The following is a 24,087-nucleotide window of genomic DNA, read 5'->3' on the forward strand; positions in this document are numbered from 1 at the left end:
ATATTCTTCATATTCTTCTGCTTGTTCTAATACTACAATTACACCATTCTCCTCCAATGTCTGTCCACCATCATCCACCTCAGTGGGACCGCACTCGCTTTGTTTGAATCCTACCTTACAAACCACCAGTACTACATTTCTGCAAATGGCTTTTCTTCGCGCTTCCACCCGGTCATCTGCGGGGTACCACAAGGATCCATCCTTGACCCCTTTCTCTTCCTCATCTTATATGCGGCCTCTTGGTGATGTCATTCGCAGACACGGGGTTAACTTCCACATGTATGTGGATGACACTCAACTCTACTTTTCCACCTCCAGCTGCGACTCCCAGTCCCCTGATGTTCTATCAGCTTGTCTGTTGGGCATCAGGAGCTGGATGAGTGCAAATTTCCTGCAGTTAAACATCAACAAGACGGAAGTCATACTCCTTGGCTCCCGCCAATGTCTTCTGTCCCACAGATCTGACCTCCTCAACCTATCTGATCTGTTCTTAAAACTCTCTGAACCCGTGCGCAACTTAGGCATCAGGTTTGATCCCCAGTTATCCTTCCTCCCCCACATCCGGAGACCCTGCCCGGAGTGGAGGGCGCTATAAAAGTGCAAGTTGTTGTTACAGCTTGCAAGTCTAGACACTATGGTGCGTGTGTTATGGTATGCATCAGTGTGTGTGTGCTTGTCTTTTGACTATCTGTGTGTGTGTGTGCAATGTCAGTTGTGTATGTGAACATGTCTGTGTTATAGTATGTGTCAGTGTGTGTGCAATGTCAGTTGTGAATGTAGGTCTGTGTGTCGTAGTGTGTGTGTCCGTGTCTCAATGAGTGTTAGTGTGTGAGTTTTTTTTGGTGAGGTAGATGAGTGCCGCAAGAGCAGCCCCGTTCAGGTGAAGATCAGAGAATGGTGACACTTTAGCAATACGGCAAACATCGCCATGTTCCCGACTGAGTCTAATTTGCGCTGTTTCTCAAACATCAACTCCTCCCCGACCCAGTCATTGTTTTAGAAATTCCATAATTACACGTTTCCTGTGAAGACAATCTGGTACAGAACGTCTCAGACCAGAGGCTGTGTGGTTTAGACCTGAGGGGCTGTTATCAGTGCCCAGGCAGGGGTCCGGCAAGCAGTTGAACCCGTACTGAGGTTCACTTGAAGGAGCCTCGACAGGGGGTGGGAGGGGAGGAGGAGGGAATTCCTTACATGGGAGCTGCCTCTGCTTTGTGAACACTGCGCTGTTTTTCGCAGCAGTTTTCGGCTTCTTAAAACAAGCCGTGGCCTCCCTGGTTCTGTCCAGAGTCCAGCTATTGCTGCTAATAAATCTGCAGAACTGTAAATGTCTACAGTGGAATTTCCTAACCAGGAAAAAGTGCCCCCGAAAGGCATCCCCTCTCCCCTTCCCTCCTTGGGTCAGAGTTTTGTTGTGAAGGGAGTGAGATACCCCAAGTGATCAGGATTAGCCTTGTGCATTGAAACACACAGCCTTTTTCCTGTTCTCACTGTTCATGTGACTGAAGGTCTGTTTTACTGGGTGTGGACCTACTGTTAAGAACAGAAATTGGTGATTGATACTTTGAGCTGTAAATCTGATGTGAATTGTGCACAGGGTTAACTGAATAGATTTCCCGTTTTAATTACCATTGCTGATTCTGTTTACTACACTGTAGAAGAAATTCGATAACAACAATTTACAGTGCCTTTCAAGTCGGGGTAGATATCTCAAAGCCCTTCACACAAGTAATTAGGAGCCCCAGTTGACGGGGGGAGGGGGCGATTGAAGTGACAGAACCTAGAATGTGCGCTTCACAGGAACCTGGAGCTTCACTGGAAATTGTTGTGGAGTGACTTTATATTTTTAACAAACGATGCAGCCATTTCGCACACAGCAGTGTTCCACGACCAGCCAGGAAGCGAATGATTCATTTCAATTTGGGGGATTTTCAGCCAGGACAACCCTAAACTTCTGTTTTCAGATAGCACCATGAGATCTTCAGTGTCCATCTGAACAGACAGACGGGACCTCGGGTTTAACATATCTTGTGAAGGATGATACCTCCTGACAATACGGCACTTTTCCTAGTGAGCCTGGACTAAGAAATTATTTTGCGCTGATGGTTTAAGGAATATGGAGCTGAAAGGAAAGAATGAAATGTTAATAGGGTGGTGTGGGGGTGGGAGAGAGAGACAAGGGGATCAAAGGTTTGGAGGTTGGGGAGAGGGCAATAAGGGGCATGGAGGCTCACAAGGAGTATAAACACCAGAGTGAATTAGTTATAATAATAATAATCCTTGCATTTGATACAGCACCTTATCACATCTTCGAGATGTCTCAAAGCGCTTGTTGTGTTGAGTGGATTGTGTAATTCTGCTGTGATTTCTGAGTATTTGAAGGGCAGTGTCGTCCAGCTGTCACGTGACTGCTCGGCCTCGTCACCAAGGCTGCAGTGTAAAGATCCTGAGCTCATCCATCCTGTTCTCTTGTTTAATTGCACCCAATCTTGCGCTGCGCTCTAATACTGCCTCATTAACCGAGCAGGATCAAAGTGGACGTGGCCGTCTGCTCCACAGAGAGAACGTGTTCCGCTCCAATTTACCTCTCTTCAACTTAACAGCATGTTGTGCATCAGCTTGGCTCGGTTGGGGGCACTCTCACCTCTGGGTCAAAAGGTTGTGAGTTCAAGTACCACGTCAGGACTTTGAACTCACAGCATAGGCTGTGACTCCCAGTGCAGCGCTGGAGGTGTGCTGCATTGTTGGGGGTGTCGTTCTTTGGATGAGACTTTAAACCGAGGTCACATCTGCCTGTTTGGGTGGACATTAAAGATCCCACAACTCTTTGGAAAGAGAAGGAAGTTTCTCCTGGTGTCCTAGCCAAGAATCCCCCAAATGAAATTGGTCATTCGCTTCACGGATATTTGTGGGATATTGGCTGTGTGCAAATTAGCTGCTGCATTCGCCTATAAAATACATCACACCATGGTAAATCCTGAGAAGCGCTTTGAGCCTTTTGGACAATGATATTTTAAAAAATCCTTGCATTTGATATATTTTGTTTCATCCACAAAATATAGTCAATTCACTTTACAGTATATTCTGTGAAGCACTATGAGACGTCTCGAAGACGTGATAAGGCGCTATATCAAATGCAAGGATTATTATTACTATATAGCAACATCAAAGGATTTGCAGTGATTTATCGACAAATTACTATTATTAGGATGTACATTGAGACATTGCAATGTGTTGATGCCCTTTATAAAAGCTAGTTCTCTTCTTCCACGTGCCCCTCCATTTTCCATTCCCACCTAGTAAGTGTGACTGGTCTCCTCTGTTCCTAGTCTCCCAGCAAAGGGGAGGGAGACTCCCATCAAGGGACAATGGATAGTGTGTGGAAGCTTGTGATGTCCGGTTTGGGATCCAGGCAGACGACAGAAGCTTCGCTCTGACCTGTCAAAGAAAGAGATTTATTCTTCGTCCAATAAATGACCCCTGGCAGTTGATAGACAGATACATTGCACAGCATGGCAGGTAATTGTGTCTGTTCCTGACATGAGATTAAATTGAGGCCAGATTGGCATCCCCCTCAGGGACCCCTCCCAAACACACACACATCGTCTGCCGCCTTGCCCTTGCCCTTGGCCTCTCACTGCAGGCTGTCTGGCCGTCCCAGAGAAGTTAAACATTTGTGAGTGAGTTAACATCATTAACATCCATACAACCGTAGAAACGTACACAGAACAAAAGGCCGTTCGGCCAAAACTCTGGAACACTCTCCCTCAATCATTGCCTCGCCCCCTCTCTCCCCTCTTTCAAGTCCCACCTGAAAACTTTCCTCTTCGACCGTGCTGATGGCCATCTCCCCACTCTCCCCTCCCCGGGCTCGGCGTCAGGCTCCACCACTGTTAAGCACTCTGAGATGCTTCCCTGCGAGGAGGGCGCTATATAAGTGCAAGTTGTTGTTGTAGTTTCCTTGCTGCTGCATTTTGCGCACAAAATATAGTCAATCCACTTTACGGTATCCTGTGAAGCCCTTTGAGACGTCTGAAGGACGTGGTAAGGCGCTATATGAAATGCAAAGATTATTATTATATTCCCTGGAGTGCAGATTGTGAAGAAAATTCGCCTCAGTGGTGCACTGGAACTCTCCCGAAATCCCTCATACCCAACCCCGCCATTCTGGTTTTGAAACCCATCTAACAAATTCATACCTTCAGTGAACTCCCTCCTCACTCCACTTCTATTTCCCACCTTGCCTGGCTTTCCACTCTACTCTGTCTATGACGTGAGCTCTAAGACATCACCCTGTGAGAAGGGAGCTTGTGTAAGTGCCAGCTGTTGTTCTTGAAAGGGAGATTGGAATGACACTGATGCTTATTTTCCCAGCCTTTGTCCCTCCAGACTCCAAACGTGCTGAGACTGACTGAGGCTGAGGCAGTAGGAACGAAGAGAGACAGCGACAGAGGCTGAAGCGTTGAGGCAACAACAACCGATGTGCTTGACTGAGGCATTAGTTGTACGAGTGTTAACCATAGGTGACCTAAGCGTTGGCTGCTTTGAAACACAGTCAAGGCTGGTGGGTCAACAGGGCTTTTGTAGATTTTGTTATTTGAGACATCGCGCACTCACTCTCCCGGTGGCCTGCCCTTTGTTCCACTGGACTATAGCTGCAGAGTTTCAGAAATAAGACTTCGAAACCCCGAATTCCAACTAGTCTTAGCCCGCCAAACCGTTTTGTCTTGAAGCTTAATTAAGATTGCTCAGATCAGTGGAAAATTCAGACTTTTAATAAAAACGAACCCCTCAGCCTTAATTTGGAAACAGGATCTGCGGGAAACCCGCTTCTAATTTAGTACGAATTCAATGAATCTTTTAATAATCTAAGAGAAAATAGCCTGACAGGCTAAGACAAAGTGGAAATTTGGGCTATTTTGGCTTAAAGTGGAAGATGGCCTGAATTGTGCTAAATTCTTAAATTCAGCTTCAATTTGGAAGCGTTTTCGCCGTAGCTCTTAAGTAAGGGGCCAGCTTCCAAATTGAGACTGGATTTATTGTGTTTCCCACAGTCGGGCCCCATTCTCAAATTGTAAAGGAAAATCCACGAGGATTTTCGGGCCTCAGGTCTCTTGTTATGACCCATTTGCATCGGATGGCTGGAGGAGCAGAGTTCATCTCGGCTGATCGAACAAGAGCCAGAACAGAGCAACCTGGAATGTGTGGTGCTTCCATATCACTCCTGTGTCCGTGTTAAAATGTTCTTTTCTGTCCCACATTCTTTTTGGGGGCTAGGGGTGAAGTAAGTGGATTCTTTTTGGGGCTGAAATGGTTCCAAGGTGATGCACCTGGAAATGGGATATCGGAATCAAGCCAACCCTCTGTGGCGGTGGCAGTAGTCTCGTTCCTGAGCCAGGCAGGACCACAGTACTCTGTTTCTCACAGGCTGGGGAACTGGGGGACAAGGCAGAGGGGTTGAGGGAGAGATTTCCAAAGTTTCAGGTCGTAGTGGCTGAAAGCATAGACGCTGATGGTGGAGCGCAGGGCACGAGGGACAAGAGGAGGGTGGAGCCAGTCAAGTGGAGGCAGCAGGTGGTGGAATGGGGAATAAGCAGGTCAGAGAGGTAGGGAGGTGCTAGGGCGTGAAGGGATTTGTAGACAAGAATGAGGATCTTGAAATCAAGATTACAGTGGCCTCTGTAGAGCCTGCCTTGATATACTGCAACTTTGGATGTGGGCAGAGATAAGTTGCCTCCTTCCCTCTGCTATAGTCTTGATGAATTGTACAGTATCTCCTGCAAGTGCCATTGTTTATGGCTCTCACTGTCAGACGAAGTTAATGACACAGCAAACCCCTCCATCACTCACTGATAAGCCAGACGTGAAGCAATGCAATGACTCAATGTATCTATAAATTACAGATGGGCCTAACACATGCTAGAATACAACGACTCCCGTGTTGAGCTCCTGGCTTTCATTCGATGAAATGAGTGTTTATGGTAGATAACTTGATTGAGATGAAGGCCGCTTCAGGGAGTGCCCTGGGATTTACCGGGGAGTTGTGATAATTCCGCTTTCCAGGAACATAATGGTTTAATAATAATAATAATAATAATAATCCTTGCATTTGATATAGCGCTTTTCACGTCGGGAGGACGTCCCAAAGCGCTTCACAGAACACACTGTAAAGTGAATTGACTGTATATTTGTGGGCGAATCTGGTGGTGAGCTTCATGCTGGGATGTGATCATAGAACCTGGGCTGATGCTTCAGCCCGGTGCCTTGTTGAAAATCCCATCCAGACATTTATGGTTCACATAAATGCCAGTTGTTGTTATTGTCAGGAGTTACGATGAAGCACTTCGAGACCTATGTTCTTGATAAGCGTGCTAGAAAAACACGCTTTCTTCACCATCCGTCCAAAAGTAACCACAAGTTGGGAGAGTTTCTGTAGCAAACGGGAGAGGGAGGAATGAGATGGGCTTACTATAATAATAATAATAATCCTTGCATTTGATATAGCGCCTTATCACATCGTTCAGACGTCACAAAGCGCTTCACAGAATATATTGTAAAGTGGATTGGCTGTGTAATTTGTGGGCAAAACTACATAGACTATAGAGAGGCTGATGGAGGGAGTGGGCGTTTTTCTGAAATGAAGCACTGTGAAGATCTAATGAAAAGAATGAGTGGGGGGGTGCGGGGTGAGTGGAATTGACTGTGCTGGGTAAGGTTGCCTCCTACGCTCATTAACGATCACACAGCCGCGAGGAATGTGGCCTTACTTCTCCCAGCTCAGGCTAACAGTGCTTAGCTCCCACACTCTCTCTGGCAACGTGAGCGCCTAGCATCATTCCGGGCTGTGACCTTGACCTCCTCCCTGCGGAATTATGGCCTCCATCTGTGAGGATGAAACTTCTCATGATGACTGTTTTGACTTTTAATATATTTAACCGTTTATATATAACCTTCAAAAAAACACTCAATCCACAACTGTTTGTGGGACACTGCTGTGCTGCAGATCATCCAGAACTCTGCAGCCTGTGTCCTCTCCTGAACCAGGCTCAGTGACCCGATCATCCTCATCTTTGCCCGACCCCATTGGCTTCCCATCACTCAGAGGATACAGTTCAAGATCCTGGTCCTCACCTTCAAAGCCTTCCATGGCCTTATTCCCCCCTACCTCTGGAACCTCCTAACCCCCCTACCATCCTGCCTGCTTCCTCCGCTCAGCGGGCTCCAGCCTGCTTCATGTCCCCCACCTTGCCCACCCCACTATTGGCAGGCGGACCTACTGCCACTCTGCCCCTACCCTCTGGAATTCCATCCCTCAGTCCCTCCGCCTCGCCCCCCCTCCCTTGCCTCCTTCAAGACCCATCTCAAGTCCTTCCTCTTCAACCATGCTTTCGATCACCGTGCTCCCCCCCCGCCCTCCACCCTCCTCAATCCCGACCCCCAGCTCGGGTCCAAAACACTGACTAACAGGGCCCGTAAAGAGTTCTGCTTAAAAAAAATCAAGAGCCCTAAATATTTACTTCCAATCTATACCTATCTATTTCGATTCGTCACGACAAGCTGTACAAGTCTAAACATTTCAGAGTTTGCTGGCGTCATTGTCTCTGTGTGGCACGCTGAGGAAAGCCTTGCACCCAGTAACCGTTAACTCCTGCTATCCTACCTTTTGATCCCTCAGAAAAACATTGGTCTTTCGCCTCGTGGCTGTTTTGGGACGTTGCTGGCCGCAAATGGGCTGTCGCATTCACTTACAAAATACAGTCACTGCAAATCATAGTAAATGCAGTGAAGCACTTTGAGACATCCTCCTGGCGTGAAAGGCACTATAGTAAAACTCGCATAAGTCTTATCTTTGTAAATAAAGATCCCATTGTATAAATAACATTTATTTATTTTATTTATTTATAAATAAAGATCCCATCACCTAAGTCATACATTTACCCGAGTCGTATTCAGTTTCCTATCAAAACCACTTAGATTTCTTCACACTAATCTTATTAATCACCTCCTAACTTGCAGCTCCCCTACCTTCCATTACTCTCACAATTACCGGCTGCATTGAATCACGGAAATTACGTACTCACCCATCCACGTACGCACACTGACTGATATGATTTATGTGAGTTTTACTGCATATCAAAATATAGGGATTATTGTTGTTGTTATAGTGTGATGAGTATTAAAGTATTATTATTGTTGTTGTTCACTCCTTCAAAGAAAGGAAGCAGCTGAGCAAGGACCTTTGTTGGTTTTGATGCTTCTGGGGCCCGGGGAGAGAGAAAACCCTGACCGCGAATGGAAAGAGGTCAAGGATCCTTGGAGGATCCTAAATCATTGTGATCAGACAGAGCACTGCTGGAGCTCGCTGTGGAGAGGGAAGCAGTATTCCTGTTAACTGAGAAACTGTGGAAAGTCGAGATCTCATTTCCAGCACAGGATAATGAAGACAATTGAACGTAGCCTATTTAAGCCTCAGTGAAGGGTGGGTATCTCCTTGGTCATCTAGGTGTCTGATACATATGGAAACCCGTGAAAATTGGCAGGCTGCAATCTGCATGCCACCCATCACATGGAAATTTCCACGTCTGGAATGGAATTCCCACGCTTTCCCCGGAGGTACGCGCCCTGCTTAACTAATTCCGGAGAGCATCAGGCCAGATTGGCAAGGACCAAGACTTGGGGGGACCCAGAATGTGCTTTGGGTACTCATAGCGGGGTACTCCCAGAGTTTAACTAGCGGAAACCGCAGAGCACTTTCTGGCAAGCTTCCCTTCTTTTTTCAAACAGTACAGTGGGATCTTTAACATCCATCTGAATAGGCAGACGTCAGTTTATTATCTCATTCGAAGCACGGCAATGCAACACACCCCCAGCACTGCGTTGGAGTCTGAGCCTACACTATATGAGTTGCTTGAACCCACATCCTTCTCACTCAGAGGCGTGAGCACTTCCAAGTAAGCCAGGCTGAAACGCAATTACTAGCACATGCAGTGACTTGCTTAAGGTAAACACAAAGGTTATTTGCACAGTAAATCCTGTGCTTTCAGACATTTCAAAATGTCACTAAAGCACTATATCAAATCCAAGGATCATTATTATTATTTTCCCACAAACATCCATGAGGTGAATGACAGGAGGATTGTTGGCCAGGATAGTGGAAGAAACTGCCTTCTCTTTTCACATTTTTTTCTTTTTCTCACAGAGCGTTTATCCAAACATTGAATGCTTTGCTGCACATGCCAATTGAATTATAACATTTAACAGGGAATTGGGTAAATGTTTAAACAGGAACAACATAAAATGCCGCAGAGTATTGGGATTTGAGTTCATTGCTCCAGTCAAGCAGAGACTTGATAGAATGAATGAGCGCTATCTGTGCTGTAATTTCTAACAAAGCTATGACCCGATCCAAGAAATATTCCTTGTTAGAATGATTAAAAGTTCTGAAAGAGAGAAAGAAAAAAGGAGGGTGAAAAAGAAACACAGAGAGCAACACAGAGTGAAAAAGACAGAGAAGGAAAAAAGGGAGAGTGAAATGAATTCAGGGCAAGAGAAAGCAGTGAGAGGAGAAAGACAGACATAGTAGTGGCTGGCACAGGAGAGGCTGCCTGGTGAAGAATGAGTGGACTCGACACAAAGGTCGTCTGAGCATTGTGGCCTTATTATTGGCCTCTCCGCAGCCAGACTGAAGAAGCACTCCAGACTGTTCAAACCGCAGCATTGAGCTCAAAACCTTTTGACAGACGTGTCACGGGCAGAGCTGTGAAGGGCTCCTTGTGCTCAGAGAGTTTCCCGGCGTGAATATCATTCTTGATATGTGGCTAAAAGGCTGCGGTAATGTGGTGAGGATTAACCCGCCATTGTTGGGTGATGGAATCCGGTCCTATTCATGAACAAAAGCGCCCAGCACTGGACACAGCGGAGCTAATGGATTGCGAGTTTGGTTTACTTGGCGTCAAAGGCTGACGTAATCTGTTGAGGGTTTTTTTTTGTTTTAAGTGATGCTCTTTGGTTTTTCTGTGGTCTTTCAGAGCTCTTTGAAGAGAAGAGGGAGCCGAGAACTTCACAAAGACAAGAAGAGTGCTACTCAGGTAAGGAGAGCCCTGCTCTCTGGAGTTACTTTAATAGGGGAGGGGCGAAGGGAGCACAGACAAGTGGATGCCAACACTCTAGGTATGATGCCAGCTTCATCCAGCCACAGGGCATGCAGTCTTGGGTTGAAAGAGCGCCCATCAGTAACTAAAGAAAGGCTTGAGGCGCTGGAAGTTTTTATCAGTGGGGACACATTGTTTTGTTACTAATCTGCTCTGGGTGGTGTTTGGAAGGCTTATGCTATCCGCACAGCTAAGTGTGCAGTTTGCTGTGGCTTAACAAAAGGAGGGAGAGACACAGTGTAATGTAAGGATAATGTAAAACTGAAGATTGGACTGTGTGAGGGCAGCGAAGTGTGACCACAGCCCGGCCTTTTGCAAACTCCTGCCAGGAAGTGTCAGCAGTTCAGAGAGAAGATTGCTATGTGTGTGTCTCTCTCCGTCTGTGTCATCGCTGGGCTTACTCATTTGGTGGGAGCCATCAGGTTAGACACGGTAGATTACTTCTCAGAATGAAGTAAAAAGACATTATTTAAACTAAAAAAAATCTCTAAAAAGAAAGCAACAAAGGAACTCAAAGACACTTGTCTGAGAGTGTGGGGGAAGAGAGTGGGGTAATTGAAAAGAATACTGATCTCTCCATCTATCGATGCATTCAAGGGGAAGCTAGATGAGGCAGTGGGAAATAGAAAGGTTTGGAGGGAGTAAAGGTAAATGCCTCATATGGATTATAAGCACCAACACGGACCGGTTGGGCCGAGTGGCCCATTTCCGTGCTGTACATTGTTTGAAAATCTTTAATAGTGAGCTTCCAGCTTTGAACCTCAGTCTGTGCTACTTTACCAGGGCTAAAATTGGCCTCTGTGTCTCCCGTCCCACATACCCACACAAACACACACGATCAACGAGAGGTTCAATCGGTTAAAGCTGTGAAGCACTTTGAGATGTCTCAATGGCCTGATAAGGAGCTATATCAAATACAAGGATTATTATTACTAAATGTCTCTCCGTTGCATGGCAGGAAGACAACGCTGACCTCAAATGCCAGCTGCAGTTTGCAAAGGAGGAAGGGTCCCTGATGCGGAAGAAAATGGCCAAGTTGGGGAGGGAGAAAGACGATCTGGATCACGAGCTGCAGAAGTACAGGTCCATCTACGGCGACGTGGACAGCCCCCTGCCCACCGGCGAGGCGGGGGGCCCCCCCAGCACACGAGAGGCCGAGCTCAAGCTGCGTCTCAAGCTGGTGGAGGAGGAAGCCAACATCCTGGGCCGTAAGATCGTGGAGCTGGAGGTGGAGAACAGGGGGCTGAAGGCGGAGATGGAGGACGTGAGGTGCCAGTACGAGAGGGACCTGCAGAGCCGGGAACTGCCCTCCAGCCTGCCCGCCTCGCCCTACGCCGAGTCCCTGGAGTCCTGCGGGGAGCTGCGGCGACACCTGCAGTTCGTGGAGGAGGAGGCCGAGCTGCTACGGCGGTCGATCGGGGAGGTCGAGGAGCACAACAAGCAGCTGTCCAGCGAGCTGGACCGCTTCAAGTGCGGAGAGGGTGGGGGTCCTGAGGTGGGCTGGCGGGAAGATGGGGGAGGGGGGCTCAAGGCCAACGGGTCGCTACAGGAGGAGTTGAAGGCGGCCAGGCTGCAGGTTAACGAGCTGAGTGGCAAAGTCATGAAGCTACAGTACGAAAACAGGGTCCTCATCTCCAACGTGCAGCGCTACGACCTGGCCTCAAACCTGGGGCCACGCGGGGCTGGAGGCCGGGACACCGGGGAGGCCGAGAGCCCCGAGGGCAGGAAGGAGAGCGAGGGTGGGGGAGGCGGGTGTGGCGGAGAGGTGGGAGTGGGGGAGGAGGAGGAGGGGTTGGAGGAGGGTGTGGAGTCAGGCCACCTCCACACCCCACACACTCCCCCATCCCCTCCCCCTCCGCCACCACCTCACCCGAAACGAGAGGGTCCGGTGGGAGGAGAGAGCGACTCGGAGGAGATATTCGAGAAGACGTCGGGCCTGGGGAGCAGCGGGAAGCCTTCGGACTCCAGCGACACGTGCTCGGCCGAGCTGTTGCGCAAACGGGAGGACTCGGAGTCTCTGGTGAGCATCAAGCGGGAGGCGGAGCGGTTGGGTCGCACCGTGGAAAGGCTGATCACAGACACCGACAGCCTGATCTACGATGCCCGGCTGCTGGCCCTGCAGAGGGCCCTGGAGCAGGACAGCGTCGGGAGCGACAACGAGCCTGAGCTCCTGGACTCCATCAACAGCAGGATGAAGGCTTTCCGCTCGGAGCTGCGCTGCTTCATGGAGAAGGTGGACCACCTGGGGGAGGGGCTGCGGGAACAAATAGACGATCTGTCGCCCATGCCCAACCTGACCGAGTCGCCCAGCTTCCTCTCCTCCGTCACCTCCATGTCCCGAGACTCACCCATAGGCACTCTGGGGAAGGAGCTCATCACTGACTTCCAGGTAAGCAGCCGGTAATCTGCTTAGAGACCACCAGCTGCTGCCGCTGTTGCTGTTGCTGTTACTGTTGCTGCTGTCGCAACTATTGCTGCTGCTGCTATTTGCTGCTCTTGCTGCTATTTGCCACTATTGCTGTCGCCACTATTGCTGCTCCTGCTGCTGCTGCTCTGAAGCTAATTAACACTGAAACTCGAGGCTTCTTATGCATAAACCAAACCGCACTTAAAATAAAACAAAAACGGCCATTTACTTTACTAAATTGCCCGGGCTTCGACTTGAAGCTTCGAGCTTTAAAATATTCGTCTTTTCAAAAGTTCTCCCCTTCCCTCCCTCCCTCCCTCCCTCCATCCCTCACCACACACATTTACGCATACCCATATGCCAGGGTCTATCACCAGTGAAACTTTCACTCGCTCACACACACACACAGATACATTCACTCATACATACATACAAACACTCACTCTCTCACACACACGCGCATACATACATACACTCACTCACATACACATACGCACACCTACATACATACACTCACATACACTCACTCACACCCTCATACATACACTCACAAACACACACATGCACATGAGAAAAGCTGAGAAAGTAGATTTGTTTGGGAACAACCGGACACAGGGTTCAGGATAAAGGATCTGGAATTTGAGGTTATTTGAATTTTAAAAAAAATCCTACTAGCAGAAGGAATCGTAGTAAAACATTGTGGTTTGGAGGAGGGGAGGGTTGTGGTGATGGTGGGGGTGGTGGGGCAGAGGGAAGAAAGGGTGAACCTATGCAGGTCAGCTTGACTCATTTGGAAGATTTCTTCCTGTTGGTCTCTCAGGAACATTGTTCATGAGCGGTTAATGTTGACCCCATGGCTGAAAACAAAATTAGTTCTCTGATGGCTCAGTGTTCAAATGGTCCGTGTTTGAGAACCAAGACTTGCAGACTCACGGGCAGACATTCCACCAGGGTCTATCACCAGTGAAACTTTCACTATTTCCTTAGCTTGCAGTATTTGCAGAAGGTGTCAGCCTGGCTCAGTTGGTAGCACTCTCTCCTCTGAGGCAAGCCCCACAGTCGGGACTTTGAACTCGTACAGTCTAGGCTGACACTTTAGTCCATTGCTAGGGGAACACGGCATTGTCAGAGATGCCATCCTGCAGATGTGACGTTAAACCGAGGTCTTGTCCTCTTCAGGTGGAGGTTAAAGAACCCTGTGGCACGATTCGAAAAGAGAAGGGGTTTCTCCCTGTGCTCTAATCATCAAGCCTCCAAATAAAATTCATTCAGCCCCTTGAGCCTGTTTCACCAGTCTATAAAATCATAGCTGATCTGTACCTCAAGTCATTTACCCCCCTTGACCCGTATCCCTTAATATCCTGATCTAATAAATAACTATCCACCTCAGTCTTGAAGATGTGAATGGATCCAGCATTCACAGCCTTTTTGGGGAGAGAGTTCCAGATTTCCACTATCCTTTGGGTGGAAAAACTGCCTCCTGATTTTGCTCCTAAATAGCCTAGCTCGAATTTTAAGATTATGCCCCCTGTTCTGGATTCCCACACCAGAGGAAATATTGATTTTCCAAATTTTCCACGCTCTTAAAAAAAGCTCAAGTAAAATAGTGGAATCCTAAAGGCAGATGGAATTTCTCTCCCTTTCCCTCACTCCCACTCGCCTTGTCTTGGAAGATCCCAGATTGGATGATCGTTCCGTGCAGTGGCAGGAGTGTTGGGAGAGGATGAAGGGAGTGGATGTAAGACTGAGGGGGGAGGATGGGTAAAGCAGCGATGATGCCTCCCCTAAGACAACTAACCATTAACCCTCCCTCCCTTGGCGGCAAAATGTTTGAACGTGGAGATCCAGTGAGGTCACAGTCAGGTGCTCGAGCCCACGTTCAATTTGACCTGGTGACCTCACTGGCCATCCTCGTGTGTGGAGCCTCATCACTTGAGGCCAGTAGGGTCATGAGCCCTGAGTGCCAGAAGCCAGCACCTTGAGTGAAGGCTGGGACAGCGAGAGGTGTTCTGTCATCAGCTGAGCAGTAGTTGGTGATGTGAGCCCTCGGGCTCTGCTGGGGCCAGCATAAAACTACCTCAACCACAAGATCAGTGGCCCGTCTTATAAAGGGGAGGAAAGGATTCTGTAACAAAGGATCTGAGCTACTCTAATGGGAAATCCCTCCAGTAGACAGAGCTCTTCTCTGACGGGACCCACTTTCGGAGCAGAATTCCTGTAGGATTCCTCATTTGGGAGTGTTCTAGGCCAGGGTTCCAGTGGTACACCGCGGAATCTCACGGAGAAATCCCGAGAATGTGCGAGTAAACCCATTGGCTGTGATCTATGCGGTCCCACTGGGGAGGGGAGGAGGCAGGGAACCCATGAGCTGACATGGACAGATGGCTCTCTAGCTCCTTTACACAAGTCTTCAGGAAGAACAGGAAGTGCGTGGGTCGACAATGAAAGCGTTGTCACCTCCACCAGCTCCAACTTCCTCTCTCTTCCCCCCCACCCCACCCACACACAGTTTACAAATGGTGCTGGACCTTGACCAACAAAACAGCATAAGCCACACTGCCCGGCACAGTCCATCAGCCCGGGAGGGGAGTAGTGGTGGAGGGTGGGGGTTCTTCTCCGCAACCAAACCCTCCCATGACCCGACCGCTTGACTGTTGGCTTGGTTCACGCATCCTCCATTGCATGCGCCCTCATAACCAGTGTTTGCATTCTTTTTCCCCTTCTCTTTCTCTTTTTTCTTTTCAGATGTTTCAGCCCATCATTTTGCTCATTCTCATTTTGGTTCTGTTTTCATCACTTTCTTATGCCACTGTGTTTAAGTTGGTTTTTCTTTTCACGCTTTTCTTTGTCTTGTAGTTTTTTAGTCGTCTGCCTATACCCATTTTTTTGTTTTCTTTATTTCCCTCCCCCCTTGTCCTTTTGTTGTTTTCGTTCAAACCGCCCATGCACTCAACAGTCTAAACTGAGGGATCAGCCCGACTGGCAGCCCATCCCCGAGGATGGGCACGACCGGGAAGCCCATCAAACCGGAAGCTCAACAGACCCCAGCCGGAAAGCCGATGGAGGCTACAAAGGCTACAGGCCGGAAAACCAGGACTGTTTCGGTACAGAGGTAAAACTGGAGTCCATCGCCTTAACAGAATGCAGACGTTCGCCTGCATCCCATCTTTCGGATGAGACAACAACAACAATCCACAAACTACATTCATATAGTGCCTTTCACAATGGAAGGACTTCCCAAGGCGCTAGACAGTTAAGGGTTTGCACCCGAGCTGGGGATTCGGAATCAAGAGGGGTGGAGGGGAGTGCAGGTGCGGTTGAAGGTACGGTCAAAGAGGAAGGTCTTGAGATGGGCATTGAAGGAGGCGAGGGAGAGGGTGAGGCGGAGGGGCTCTGTGATGGGGTTTCAGAGGGTTAGGGCAGAATAGCTGAAAACCTGATGGGCAATGGGCGTGGGGAGGCTGGGAGGTGGACATAGAGCAAGCCAGTACCCGCTGAATGGAGGGTGCAGACAGATTGGAATAGTGTTAGAGGTCGCAGAGTCTCGGAGGGCATTAAAAGTGAGGACGAGGATCTTAAAGTTGATCCTCTGAGGAATGGGGAGCCAACGGAGCCGGGTGAGGATACAATACAATGCAAAATTACATTTGTATAGCGCCTTTCAAGTCAAGAGAATGTCCCAAGGCACTGAATGGGGTTGATAGGTTCACAGAGCTTGGTACAGAAGAGGAGATGAACTGTAGAGTGCTGGATAATCTGCAACTTGCAGAAGGAAGAGCTGGGGAGTCCGGTGAGCAGGGAGTTTGCGTAGACAAGCCTGCACAAAGAGACGTTAGACCAAGGCCCCGTCTGCCTGTTCAGATCAACTATTCGAAAAGAGAAGGGAGGTTTCTCCTGGTATCCTGACCAATAATCCCCTGGTTAAAATTGGTTGTTCACTCTATGGCTATCTGTGGAAATTGCTGTGCGCAACTGGCTGCCACGTTACACCCACAAAATCCGCAGTGTATCGTCTGATGTGCTTTGAGACGTCTGAACAATGTGAAGGGCACTATATCATAGAATCATAGAATGTTACGCCACAGAAGGAGGCCATTCGGCCCATCGAGTCTGTGCCTGCTCTTTGACAGAGCAACTGATTTTTATTAACCCCACTCACCAGCTTTCTCTGCATAACCCTGCAAACCTGTCTTCTCCAGATACCTATCCAGTTCCCTCTCAAAAAATGCATCCAATGTAAGGATTGGTATTATTCAAAAGTATGCAGCCATTACACTTCACAGACGTAAACTACAAGGGTGTGGGGGAAAGGGCACTGAGCCGGCATAGACCACAATGGGTCGAAAAACCTCCTTCTGTGTTGTGCATTTCTTTGGTTCTATAGTATATCTTGTGACGTACTTTGAGATGCCCTCCCGGCATGAAAAATGCTGCATCAAACACAAGGATTATCATTATTGTTGTAATTATAAATGGTTCATTGTTAGCGGCCTGGCCTTAGCTTTATATTTTAACTCGTCTCAGCATGTGGGTGGGTGGGCCTTATAACAGCGGTCTTGTTATCAGTCGCTAGCACTGTCGCCTCCAGGTCAGAAGACAAACCTCTCTGACTCCACTCAGGTCATTCTCTGTTGGAGACACATTGTGCCAAAATTGGGTCACCGTGCTCGCCTACAAGACACACAGTCACCACACTTAACAGCAATTTCAACATGATTAGTGTTTGATCAAACAAGATGATTTATCACTACTGTTGATAATACTCTTATCAGGATTGTAAATGCTTGGCATGTAACCCAGGGATTGGGGTGATTGTATTGAACACCTCTGACTAAACCCTGCCCCTCTGCCTCGAACACAGCTCAGGGAATCCCATCTTTTACCAGAATCGAGCAGCACATCAGTTCATGAACTTCAACTCTGCCTGAAACAAGAAAGGCGGCTTCGGGAGGAGGAGAAGGAGAAATTCACCACCAAGCTTATCGAGGTGGGTGGGCGCTGGCAATTTTGTCAAGCAACTTTGACGAAGAAGATCTGTGCAGGAGGAGGAGGAGGAGGTCAGAACTCAACCAACAGAGCCAGGCTGATACACAACACAAATACACAGACACAACACAAATACACAGACACATGCATACCACATATACAGTCACACACATAACACATATACACGCGAAGACGCAAATACACATGCGCACAAGGACACACGCAGACGGAAGCATACACACATGGATACACGTAGATGCGCCGCACACATCCAAACAGGCGCAAGCGCAAACAGCCGAATGCACACATAGGCAGATGCACACGCGTAGATAGAAGTGTACATACACACACGCACATACATGTACTGTATAGTCTTCAACAGTTTTTGGAGCTGGTAATTGTAGGGTGTGTTGTGTGGTTTTGATCACAGATGGAAGAGGAGAGCCAGAAGAGGTTGCTAAGGAAGGACTTTGAGGTACAGAGCCTGAACCTGCAGAATCGCCTGGAGCAGAAGTCATGGAGTCACGAGAGGAGCCTTCTGGCTCAGGAGGTGAAGATGTTCGAGCACAACTCCATCCTACTCTATGTCAAGCTGCAGTGGCTACTCACACGCTGGAAGCAAGGCAAGGAACTAGACTGCGGTGGGGAGGATAGACTGGAGGTAGGCCAAACTTTTAATACCACCTTAACCTTCCCGCAAACTGCTGTAGCCATCAGATAAATAAAGAACAAATAATAATAATAATCCTTGCATTTGATATAGCGCTTTTCACGTCTTCTAGACGTCCCAAAGCGCTTTACAGAATATACTGTAAAGTGAATTGACTGTATATTTGTGGGCGAACGCAGCAGCCAATTGCACACAGCAATGTCCCACAAACAGTCGTGGATTGAAAATGACCAATTTATTATTGTTTTGTTTTTTTGAGGGATTATTACTAGGCGTGTGAAGTAAGGAAACTTGCCCAAGGTTTCGCCCTGTCTGGAATTGAACTCAGGTCTCTAACCCTTACCTTCGGGATAGCACCTGTCACATCAAGAAGACGTCTCAAAACGCTTTGCAGGATTTACTGTAGAGTTACTGTGAATGACAGACAATACCATGAGTATTTTTTGGGTGAAGGTGTGGTTGGAATGAAAGAAAATTTGAGACAAAAGAAAGACAGTTCCCTCCACATGTGTCTTGCCTGTTCCAAGCTCCCATTGGCACAGAGACGGCGCTTCTTCACTTTCAGCGCCTTGGGACGTTCTCCCGATGTGAAAGGCGCTATACAAATGTTGTTGTTCTTGCGGCTGATCTGAGTCTCTGAGCCGCGCAGTGTAGGGCTGTTCGAGTGGCAATGATGATGATGTTAATGATGCCCAGCAGCAGTCGATGTATCAGATTACCTGAAGGTGTGCTGCCAGAGCCACAGCGAGTCCACCCTGGGTGGGTGGTTTGTGCCAGCACGTTCAGGAGGGTATGGATGCAGCATTTGGTGAAGACACCACAGAGGATGGAGTGTAGCACTAACACTCAGCTCAGATAGTGCCCAATGGCACTGTCTACCGCCATGCACTTATACTGGGCTCACACTATATATGCACGCTTGTGAACTTTAGACCACCAACAACAACAACTTGCATTTATATAGCGTCCTTCACCCCAGTAGCATCCTGGAGGGCTTTACACCAACACTAAGCATCCATTTGTTACGATATTGCAGAATTGTTGGTGATTGTTGCTGAACAATTGCAGAATTGTTGGTGAAATCCGCATGCGCTTTACGAGGGATGTGTATATTATGCAGGCAGCGTGTATAAAGCATGCTGTGTGTTTTACTTGGGTGTTCTACATGGGCTGGTGTTCTACACGGACTGTGTGTTTTACACGAGCTGTGAATTTAACGTGGTCTTCGTGTTTTGCACTGGCTGTGTGTTTTGCCTGGGTTGTTCTCTTGGGGGAAGCGTTACACAGGGGGTTATTGTTTGTTTAATATAGGCAGGGAGGGAGCGGCATTTGTTTCTTGTACACATGAGGTGGCATTTGTTGAACTCAGGAGGGGAGGGGTTTGTTTATTGTATGCGGGGGTGTTTGTTTTACGTGGGGGACTACGTTTCTTGTACACGGGAGGCCGTGTTTGTTGCATTTGGGGGTTTGTGTCTGTCGTATGGGGAGGGGTCTTGTGTTTGTTTTACGGGGGGAGCATGTTACATGGGAGGTGTTTTTAGTTTGAACAGATCGACAGCCTGCCCGAGCTGAGTCTGCTGCTCAAACAGAAGGAGCTGGTGGCTGGCGAGGCCGAGGCGGGGGGCTGTGAGCTGTCAGAATGCTCCCAGTTCTCTCCCGAGAGCCCTGGACATGGACCACAGCTGCAGACCGAGGAGCTGCTTCAGCAACAGAAACAGGTGGGGGCTCAACCCCGCTTTGTGGAGTGAATTTGACCTTGTTTAAACAATATAATGGATACGATTGTGGTATTGAGGGTTGTGTGAGTGAATGTGTCTGTGTGTGGAAGAGTGAGAGTGAGTGTGAGTATGTGTGTGTATACCTGTGTGTGTGTGTGTGTATGTATGTGTGTCTATGTGTGTGTGTCTGTCTGTATATCTATGTCTGTGTGTGTCTGTACATTTATGTGTGTGTCTGTGTATATCTATGTGTGTTTCTGTGTATGTATATCTGTGTGTGTCTGTGTATACCGGTGGGGGTGGGGGTGTCCGTCTTTGTAAGTAGCCAGGTATAAATCTAGTCCAGGAGGAACGTTTTTACTGCTGATCTCAGTGTGGAGGGAAAGAGAAAGAGACTGAGGTGTCTCAGTTATTGAGCAGTGAAAGTATAACTAACTTCTTATTGTGAGATGGCGCTCAAACTCTGGATCTGCCCCTCCCAAACCAGCAGCGATAGCATTCTGCTGGAGTCAGCCTTCAGCCATGTCTTCAGCTGTTACACTGACAGCAGCTGCAACATGGCTCAAATGAGAGACAATCTCCCTCGCTCCCTTTTTGGGGGAAAAGGAAGTTCTCTCGCTGTGTTCCCGTCTGTCAGTTCGCCAGTCAATCCATCCCTCCGTTCCGTCCTTTGATCCAACCATCCTTCTGTCTGTCCATGAGTCCATCTGTCTGTCCCTTTCCTCCATCCTTCTGTTTGTTCCACTGTTGGCTCCCAATTCCCCGCCCCCACCCCATCATGTCCTCAAACATAAGTCTGGGAGGGGATCAAAATCTCTTCTCCTCCTCGCCTCCCCTCCTACACCTCCTCCCAAGGCCCAGCTATCAGTTCAAATGCAGTCTCTTGCCAGTATAGTTTTAGCAGACAGAGCTATATCCGATAAACGGAGAGAGACTGAGTTGTGGCATTGCTCAGTCATGAACATGACTGTTTCCATTTGTGAGGCTGGGAGCACTGTGATATCGGTGTGTCTGACACACTGTCACTGTTACTGATGTGTCCGACACTGCGATCTGGGGCCTTGAACTCACAACCTTCTGACCCAGAGAAGAGAGCACTACATTCTGAGCCAGGCCAACACACACAGTGTTTCAGTTCAATGAAGACTGAATAACAAGAAATTTCTCCAGTCCTCCATCATCACAGGGCTGACTCTGTGCTGTTGGGGTCTCGGCCTCGCCTCGCTCTGCTCCCACTGTTAAGTCTAAATCAAGTCGCTCCCCGCAGGCTAGGGAGAATCGGAGGGTCTTGTCAGCTCTGCAGTCTGTCCTAGAGGAGTTTCACGTCGAGCTCAGGGATGAGGAGCAGACCCGCAGTGAGAGACCTGCCTGGGAGACACAGAGACCCCAGCAGAAATGTCTTCTCCTACAGGTAACTGAGCACATGGCGAACGAGCAGCAAACACAGCGCGTGCCAGACACAGCCAGCACCATATACACAGTGACCACAATACACACAGTGACAGCCATACACACAGTGACAGCCACACACACAGTGACAGCCATACACCAGGTGCGAGTTCCTATATCAGAGTGACAGAGTTGGTGAACTACGTGAGTGTAAAACCAAAGGGTGTAACTGTAAGACAGTCAATGGTAGAGCTTCTTGACACAGAGGGTGCTGAAACTCAATGCACATGAGGGGGAAAGGAAAGGGAAGCAGGGACTCATTGAGCTGAATGGCCTGATTCACTTTATGTAACTTTATGGAAGTATTTATTATTGATCACCTTGGTTTCTAATGATTGTGTTTGTCTTGGTCGGCAGGAATTCGAAGAGCAAACCGGGAAGCAGGACGGGAATCTGGGCTATGAGGATGGGAGCGAGGCACTGCAGAGTGAGCAGGAGGCTCAGCAGAGGCTGGCGGAGGGTTCTAGCATGGCGAGCGAGCCTCACTGGCAGCTGCAGCCCTGCCACAGGAACTGCCAGCGGCACAGGCTGGAGCTGCTGGAGAGCTTCGAGAGGGAGCGGAGAGACTGGGAGCAGCAGAAGAGGAAGCTGAGAGAAAGACTCCAGCAGGTGGGTGAGGCGAGAGAGTGACAGACACTCGTGTGTGAGAGGAGAAAGTGACACACACACGGTCAACCTCTCTTTTCTCCCCGCTTGTTGTCCAAGGCCAACATTGTGAAGCTCTCCGAGCTGCTGTTCCAGTGAGGGGTGCTGTACAAATGCAGGTAGTTGCTCCTGTTGCATTGGAAAAGAGAAAAGAGTTTCTCCGGTGTCCTGGCCAACAATGAAACCTGATTAAAATTGTCAGTGACTTCATGGCTGTTTGCGGGACCTTGCCCTGGGCAAAATGGCTGCCACGTTTGCCTACAAATTACACAATCACTACACATGAGAGCAAGCATGTCTGAGATCTTGCTAAGTTGCAGGCTCTGTATCAGATATAAGGATTATGTTACAAATCAGCACAGTCAGCTCAGGTGTCTTAGAGAGGAACGGATAGTGGAGACGAAGATGAAGAAGCAACAGATGGGACCTGAAGGTGATAGAGGAAAGCAGACGAGACATGGAGGGGGGGAATGACGGAGGAGCCAGATGGTAGCTTGAGCTCTTTGCTAACAGTGGATGGGTTGACTGCCCTCTGACACACCTGTTTCATTGGGTTACGTGCATCGCTGGGGGGGACACCAGCACTGAACGTAAACCACATTCAGTGTAAGGTGTCATTGTAAGGAGTCCACTGGACTTCTGAGAAAGCATCAATTCAACCATGATACATCGAGGATGACGAAATGTCAGAAGAATTTCCACCACACTGCGGTCGGCGAGTCAGTAACCAGAGAGCGTCAGTTTACAATTCATCGCCGAAACACACAAAGGGAGAGGTTAGGAGAATGTGGGGAGTGGGGAGGGTGGGGGGGGAGGTACACAGAGGGTTAGTAGGACATGAAATGTCCAACCAAAACACTGGTTGAAACAGAAGTAAAAGACGGTATCTCAGAGCGCTTCACAGTAACGGATCCCGGGGCCGAGCTAGGGGGAGGGGGAGGAAGGTGACCAAAGGGTCGAATAGAAATATCTTCAGCCGAGACCTGAAAATAGGAAGACGGGGCGAGGCGAAGGGATGGAGGAAGGGAGTTCAGGAGCCTCGTGGTGTAGTAGCTGAAGGCATGGCTTGCCAATGGTGGAGTGGAGGACTCAGCGGACAAGGAGGAGGCCAGACCCGGTGGAGCGAAGGCAACAGGCACTGGTGTGAGGAGAGAGGAGGTCAGAGAGGTAGGGGGGTACAGAGGAGTGGAGGGATTTGAAGCCTTTCAAAAAGCCTTTTTAAAGGAATTGGACAATTATTTGTGAAGGGAAATGTAAAAGTATGGGGGTGGTGGGGGTGGGGGCAAGGGAAGTGTCCCAAGACACAATCAAAGATGTAGGTTTTTTACCTTGTCCCGCAAATCCATCGCTCCACTATCGGAGGCCGTGCCTTCAGCCACTAAGCCCCAAAGCTATGGAACTCCCTCCCTCAATCCCTTCGTCTCTTGCCCGCTCTTTACCCATTTTCAGAGCGTGCCTGAAAACCTTCCTCTTCGACCGTGCCTATGGTCACATTCCCCCTGCCCCTGGCTTGGCATTGGGGTCCGCCATTGTTAAGTGCTCTGGAACGCCGCCCAGCATGGAGGGCGCTATATAAATGCAAGTTGTTGTTTATAGACAGGGCTTAAAAGAGAGCAAATGGGTGGGTTTGAGACGGAGGGATTTAGGAAAGGACTATCAAAACAGCAGGGGCAAAATGGCTGAAAGCTTGCCTTACAGTGGTGGGGTATATATTTAAAAAGTAGCTTGATGCTGTGAAGTGGGACTGGGAGGATGCATATTCCAGAGGGATGAGGACAAAGGAGCCAAAGGGCCTTCCTTATCCCAACCAATCTTGTGATCTTCCAGAGCAGGCGAGAGACATGAAGCAGGCCTGGATTGGCACACTGTATTTTGTTACCCAGAAGGTAGTAAATAGCTGTAAGGATGAGATCAGACGGGCTGAAGGCCCTTTCTTCACTCGAACATCTGCTGTGATCTGCCCATTGTAACTGCGGTCAGCATATCACTGCCATGAGGCAATGGGATGAATCACGTTCTTCCTCATGGCGTTTGACCACAATGCAAAACATCCAATTCTCT

The 24,087-nt window shown here is 48.6% G+C and overlaps 1 protein-coding gene across 1 annotated transcript in view; it reads left to right on the plus strand.

Moving 5' to 3' along the window:
- Positions 1 to 24,087, plus strand: part of LOC103181052 (microtubule cross-linking factor 1) — a 50,801-nt gene that overhangs the window by 15,268 nt on the left and 11,446 nt on the right. The window contains exons 4-12 of the mRNA XM_007897255.2: positions 10,029 to 10,088; positions 11,110 to 11,907; positions 12,016 to 12,540; positions 15,515 to 15,670; positions 17,420 to 17,545; positions 17,975 to 18,205; positions 19,756 to 19,932; positions 21,200 to 21,343; positions 21,739 to 21,990. Of these exons, the coding sequence (XP_007895446.2) occupies positions 10,029 to 10,088; positions 11,110 to 11,907; positions 12,016 to 12,540; positions 15,515 to 15,670; positions 17,420 to 17,545; positions 17,975 to 18,205; positions 19,756 to 19,932; positions 21,200 to 21,343; positions 21,739 to 21,990 (2,469 nt within the window). The remainder of the gene's footprint in view (positions 1 to 10,028; positions 10,089 to 11,109; positions 11,908 to 12,015; positions 12,541 to 15,514; positions 15,671 to 17,419; positions 17,546 to 17,974; positions 18,206 to 19,755; positions 19,933 to 21,199; positions 21,344 to 21,738; positions 21,991 to 24,087) is intronic.

This window comes from Callorhinchus milii, unplaced genomic scaffold (genome assembly GCF_018977255.1).
Source record: "Callorhinchus milii isolate IMCB2004 unplaced genomic scaffold, IMCB_Cmil_1.0 Scaffold2, whole genome shotgun sequence".
NCBI classification, from domain to species: Eukaryota; Metazoa; Chordata; class Chondrichthyes; order Chimaeriformes; family Callorhinchidae; genus Callorhinchus; species Callorhinchus milii.